We start from the raw sequence: 6,502 nt of genomic DNA, 5'->3' as shown, positions 1-6,502 counted from the left end.
AATGTTAAGCTTAATCAGTCGAGGTTACTAGTAGATAGCAGCATTATTGTGGTTGATATTTTTTACCAACCAAATGAATTTCAACTGATCTAGAAATTTGTATCTAGTCACAAATCAAGTGTATAGTTCATCATCCAAATTTGAAGTCAAGATTATTTGGTCTTGTGCGTTGAACTTACCCACTTAGTTCACTATGTTAGGGCATTGTATGAGCCTAAATCATGAATGCATGTATAAGATGGTTTTGGCTTTTCAAATCTCAAGTCTGTGGAAATGATTTCAACTAGTTTTAAAAATAGATTTTTCATTGGTTGATAGATTTCATGGGTCAACCAAATTCTATGTAGACTTCATAAGGTAAATTCTACAAAATCCATACACTGACCTGAAGTCCACGGTCTTCAATCTTCAAAGACTACTTATTTCTCTAACTTACCCGTTAAATTGAAAATATTTTTGGAGTAGGGATATACATATATTATAGACATATGTATATTCCGTATATTTAGCATAACCACAAGTACATGCAGACCTAGCTTATGACCATTGTCCAATAAAACTTATACTTAGCCTACTTAACTCCCAAGTCCATCAGTTTTGAATAAATGATATAAGAAATGCTATATCTCTTATTTTCCATTTTTACTATTAATCTTCTAAACTTTATTCGTCTGTTGAACCACTTTCATTCAGAATAACAGGTCAGGATCGAACGACCGTTCTAGCATCAATTGGAAGAGTCTAATGCAAGTGGATGACAATGCAGATGCACATACAAATTCAATGAGAAGCACAAAAAAGACGTCAATCACGATGACGATCAATAAATCACGATCAGAGGGTCCTGGATATGTCACTAGGCTCTCAATAATCTGGATGCCAAATTGAAGACCGATAGTGCAAGCAAGGCTACAACTGCTTGTGCGCGCACCTTCGACAAGTCCATCCAATGACATACCGATAGAAATACTATCCCTCGGAATGTTATTGCTAGCTATCCCTCTCCTTACCCCGGCAGTGAAGACAACCTTGAGAGGCGCGGAAAGAAATAAAGGGACACATAATTAGGGAGGGATGCATGCACACTAGACTAAATGTGACCTAGTCATCCGCAATAAAGATAACAAGAGCAGACGTGTGACATGTTGTTGACATGGTTGGTGGTAGCACAGCAACGATGGCATGTAAGGTGCATCGGCAGATGCACGCGCGGCATGCACTCCACATAGATTGCTGCATGTGGGCGCGCAAGTGGGCGCCCGCGAAGGTGAGGCGAGCATGGTAGCATGATGGCAGGGCAGCACGTGCAGCAGCGCTGGGGGAGGTGATGATGGGGGACATCGAGGCAAGGTGGGACAAGGCAAATAATTACATTGAGAGTGTGGAGGATCACGGTGGTAGAGAATGGCAGGGCGAGTGCTAGGCTGCATCAGACGAACGACAATGGTTGTGGTGCTGGTCTGCGATGGTGGCAGCACTATTACGGTGCATGGGCCTCGGCGATGAAGAAGGTCAGCTGCACTTGTAGCGGTGATGTTGGGGGCTGCGGCGGCAACACCGGTACGACAATTTGAGCGGGCATGGATAGCACCTTAGCGAGGGAGGGGGCATGTGCAAGTGCAAGCAGCAATGTAGCATGGCAACGGTTGTTGTGGGCACACTTGGCAATCTATGCTGGTGCGGGCCGAAGCCTGTCGGGCGTGGACGCGGCTTGGCAGGTGCGATAATGGCTTGAGCAGTTGTAGCGGTAGCGAGCAATGACAACGGTGGCAGCGGTGACCATGGCGGCGGCAACAGCAGCAATGCTGGCGCCAATTAGGGTTTCCCAAATAATGCCTAGTCTGTAGTGAGGTTTTAGTAAATAAGCCAAAGTAAAAAGTACAATAAAAATAAAACACTCTTTTCTCCTTTTATTCTCTCTCCACAAGGGATACCTTCCCCCCACCCTCTATATAGGGGTATAATATGGGCCTCCCATTGAGGGAAGGGGAAAGAGACCCACTAAAAGGGTCCTACGAGTCCTTTGGAGGGTAATGAGGCCCATACATAGGAGCACATCGGTCCACATATACGGCCTTCAAGACTAGAAAGAAGCGATACAAATACGATGAAGATAACGTCAACCTCTGAGGGCCCATTGACTAGGCCAAATACTTCAAGGCTGGGTCTCTCCTTTCGTCCATGCTCCACGAGCTAGCTGATACTAAACTTCGGTGGTAGACGATTCCCATCACTATTTACGATGTTATATTATCCTAAAAGAAATGTACTATCACGTTGAGGTGGCTACATTCCTATTCGGTAAAAATTAACGACTAGTGTCTGTTACATTCATTTCACATTGGCTTAAAATTTTTCCGAGCCAATTTTTTTGGACTTTAAGTTGTCTTAGCCATTTTAAATATTGATAGATATAAGAAACAGAAAAAATAAATGAAAAACAAAAAAATTAAATGTGGTTTTATGCTACATTTATTTTAGTACCTTCCCATTATTTTCTTTCTCCTCAACTGTCATTGATAACGTGAAATGTATATATTACATTAATATCTCTGTATTTATATGTTTATTTTCATTCATATTATTACAGTTATACTATAGGCACAAAATGATGAAATAAAAGTTTGGAGTGCACTACTATGTGTGTTAATTCATTGGTAGTTTAATGAAATTCACTAATATCACGTATTTAAATAAAACACTTTTATTGTCAAAATATATTTATTTACTATTTTATTACATATAAATCAGTAAAATATTGCATTGTCCTATTGGAAATATTTTTTGCATTATAGTCCCTCGTGTCACCATTGAATTTGATTGAATGGCAGCAATCATTGCTTTCTGTAATAATCAACGCAACACACCAGTGTGAATGATGAAACTATGAAATCACAAATTCCAAAATGAAAATTAAAAAATAGTATTTATTTCCATTTGGAAATATGAAATAATTTGGAAAATCAATTCACAATCTGTTTACAACTGATCATTTATGTTTGATATAATTATTATCAACTAATTTAAATGAAAGTTCTCACAATATCACTTCTAAAAGTTTTTTTAAAAATACTTTGTACTTAACAAGGTTTGCATAGAACATTAGACGAAGAATACTTGGGAAAAGATCATAATTTATCCCAGAAGTGGATAAATCTGCAATATTGAGTTAATGTTATTGTAAAGCATAGTTTAACTGTATAACAAATATTTAAATGATTTCATGGGATACATGAAGATGAGAATGTATACTCTTGCTAATCAATTTTGATTAATTTTATAAGTTTACTACTATATACATTTAATTTTATTGCACACCACATTTTATTTTCAAATGACAATATAACATCTTTAATTCAATTTTATTTTTCCTATAATAGCACCACTATTATTTTTCAAGTATCATATAAGAGGTAATATTACACTATAAGGAAGAAAAACCTCCAAAATAAAGTTCCAGAGTATTATTGTTCTTGATATTATTTTGATCAAGGCTATTCAAAACTTTTTACATCAATCTATATTTTAATATGTTACATGCAACGGAATATGACAACAATGTTTGGACTTCACTTTTTGTTTGACAAGGTAGAACAGACCAACAAGACGCTCTAGTTATAGGAGGGGCTAATATACTACATCCATGTGGTTTAAAAGGTATCGGCATTCTTCTAATGTATGCCACCCTTTTTTCGGTGCACTTCCATAATAATGATTAATTCTAGTAGACCTAACAAAGTAATAGTATGATTGACTAACTGCCTTTCAGTTCTTTATGCAACAATTTATCTTATTATTACACAATATACCTCATGATGTATCTTCTAGAGTGCTTTATGGTCAATACATTTCAACCCATAGTCCACTTTTAAAATTGAAATCAGCAATTTTTAATTAAAAACAATCATTTGAGTATTCATCAAAAAATTTATTACCACATCGAATATCAGCAATCCTCAATTTGACTGTATAGCTGAAATGATTCTTCTCCTCTATCTTTCTCACATTGGCAGATTCTTTTCCATTTTCCTCAGAACGCTTCTCTTTGATTGCCTCAGTCTCTTTTCACATGTGTACATGCATGAATGATTTTTTATTTATCTCTCTCTCTGATCTCAACTATCTTTTTCTGTACAGTCTCCATCTCTCAAAAATATCTCTTGGTTTCTCTCTCCACCTCCTAACTGTCCGTCTTATTCTATAATCATAATGATCTTCTTTTTTCACTTAAAAATCTCTCTATTATTCTCTATGCCCCTCAATATAACAACCTATTGCACTTCTGAAATTGTTTTTAACTCTATTTTCCAGTAGTACATTCTTAATAATGGATATAATTATTTTTTCCCTCAAATGAAACTCTTACTGTCCATCTTATTCTACAATCATAATGATATTCTCCCTTCACTTACAACTCTCTCTATTCTTCTCTTTGCCCCTCATTCTAATAATCTATTGCATTTCTGAAAATCTTTTTCACTATATTTTCCAGTATTACAGTCTTTAATAAGGGATATAATTGTTTTTTCACTCAAATGAAATTCTATCCACTGTAACAATAATAAGTTAATAAATAAAGCCAAATACACATATATCTTCCTAGTGAAGAAATCTACAAGTTACTATTCTTGTATTAAGGCCGGAGAGTAGATAACGAAGGAAGGCGCTCGGCACAATCTAGGGTTCGCGTAGATCCCTACTTGTGTTCTTCCTCATATTTGTTGTGATTTGTTTGTGCAAAGCTTGATCTGTAATTGCTGCGCGATTTGATCGGTATTTTTTTCGGTAGGGCTTCACTCCTCGATCTTTCTTCCAAAGATGGCGACGGCCCAAGCTGAGAAAACCACGCCGGCAGCCGCGGCACCAGCCGAGGGGGCAAAGCCAGCGGAGGAAATCGTCAAGATGGATTTGTTTGAGGATGACGATGAGTTCGAAGAATTTGAGATTGATGAAGGTGGGCAGCTGGTGAATAGAATGAAATATCCACGCCCCTTTTTTGCGAATTTTACTTGATACGATTTGTGATTTTCCGTCGAACTATGCCGTATTAGGCAATTGTTTTTCCGATGGTTTATGACGTTGTAGATATTTGGTTTCATCTATTTGGACCATCATCTCCATTTACCTGTTGTAAATGTGATCTGGTCGTAGTTTTTTTCTTTCAGGCAGTGAAATTCAGGAAGCAATTAATCGCTTTTGACCCGGTTCAGTATTTTGAATTCCCACTTTGCTTTTAATTTTGATTTTTACATTTGCATAAATAGATATAAGAGTACATGAATGGAGAGAAGTTTCATTGCTATGATCTGTGACCCTTAGAGCTACACTCAATCGGGTATTTATTTCTCCGATTGATGACGCGGTTGCATATTTATTTGGTTTCCTCTTTTCGACTACCATGTCCACTAACAGTTATTTTGTTTGATGTGGGAGAGCTTTATTTGATCTAATGAAATAACGAAGCAAGTAATAGTTTTGATAGAGTTCAGTCATTTGAATTCCACTATGCGTTTTATTTTGATCTTGGAATTTGATTAAATAGTAATTAGTTGCTCTAGTTTCCTCTTCAGCTCAGCTCAAACAGGAGTGAATAAGTAGTCTGCTTGCAGTTCACTCAGTGTCAAACGCTTGAATCGATTCCATCTAAAAGGAGTAACAAAAGATGACCAAAGATTTCCTTGTTTTTCTCTTCTTCCCATTTTCGTTTTTGGAATTCATGAAGGCATTAGAGGAACAAAACCGTTGCAGAGCAGTCTGTTGTGGTTTTGTTTCGTGGGGGTAAATTTCTGGATTGTTAGCATTCATATTATCTTGATTTTCTGGGTTTTTAAATTTTTACTCCCTGCGTGTCACTTAACCCTCAGTCCTGAGTGCCAGGCTGGTTTTTGGGTTATTTGTTGATGTTTGAGAATTTTACTGCAATTTTTTCTCATTCAGATTTCGGATGTTAAACTATATTTGAGCTTCAATTCTGCAATTTTGTAGAGTGGGATGATAAGGAAGAGGGCAAAGAAGTGTTGCAACAGTGGGAAGACGACTGGGATGATGACGATGTCAACGATGACTTCTCTCAGCAGTTGAGAAGGGAGCTGGAAAGCCAGACGGAAAAGTAATTCAAGTGACAGGTCATCATAACAAAGAATCTCCCTATCTTCGTCATTCTATAAAACGCTTATTATGCTCATAAGAATCCCAGTTCATCTTCTTTTGGATCCCTCTGGTAGATCCTAGAAGCTCTCGCATCTAACCTTTCTATTATCATATGGCTTGTACTTTTGTCCATTTTTCTGGATCCTGCTTCGTCAGCTAATTTTTCAGCATTTTGGGATTGAAATTAGTGCATGTGTTTTTAGGCTGATATCAGTTTACGAATATAAGACTAGTTTCCATACTATGCCCTGCATAGATAATGGTCAAAATTAAGCCTATGAAAAGCTTCGGTACGAGCCTGCGGAGTCCAGGGAGAACAAATCAACTATCTCTATTGAATGGGCGCAAGTCA

General features: G+C 37.2%; 1 protein-coding gene across 3 annotated transcripts; it reads left to right on the top strand.

Moving 5' to 3' along the window:
* Positions 1-4,598: 4,598 nt before the first annotated feature.
* Positions 4,599-6,282, top strand: LOC144700936 (protein DELETION OF SUV3 SUPPRESSOR 1(I)-like). Of its 3 annotated transcripts, none has more exons than XM_078572533.1 (3): positions 4,599-4,682; positions 4,790-4,954; positions 5,986-6,282. In XM_078572533.1, exons 2-3 carry the CDS (start codon positions 4,819-4,821, stop codon positions 6,111-6,113), a joined length of 264 nt encoding a protein of 87 aa, XP_078428659.1. In that variant the 5' UTR covers positions 4,599-4,682; positions 4,790-4,818; the 3' UTR covers positions 6,114-6,282. The 3 variants fall into 3 exon arrangements, with proteins under 3 accessions (XP_078428659.1, XP_078428661.1, XP_078428660.1); XM_078572535.1 differs by having other exon boundaries at positions 4,620-4,688; XM_078572534.1 differs by lacking the exon at positions 4,599-4,682 and having other exon boundaries at positions 4,695-4,954.
* Positions 6,283-6,502: the final 220 nt, after the last annotated feature.

This window comes from Wolffia australiana, chromosome 3 (assembly GCF_029677425.1).
Source record: "Wolffia australiana isolate 7733 chromosome 3, ASM2967742v1".
NCBI lineage: Eukaryota > Viridiplantae > Streptophyta > Magnoliopsida > Alismatales > Araceae > Wolffia > Wolffia australiana.
This window is presented reverse-complemented; position numbering and strand designations above follow the sequence as displayed.

Bases quoted from the DNA above. Each gene is read 5' to 3' on its own strand.
- LOC144700936 (XM_078572533.1), top strand. From the start codon at position 4,819: ATGGCGACGGCCCAAGCTGAGAAAACCACGCCGGCAGCCGCGGCACCA. The intron at 4,955-5,985 runs GTGGGCAGCTGG...GCAATTTTGTAG, and splicing joins AGAATTTGAGATTGATGAAG to AGTGGGATGATAAGGAAGAG.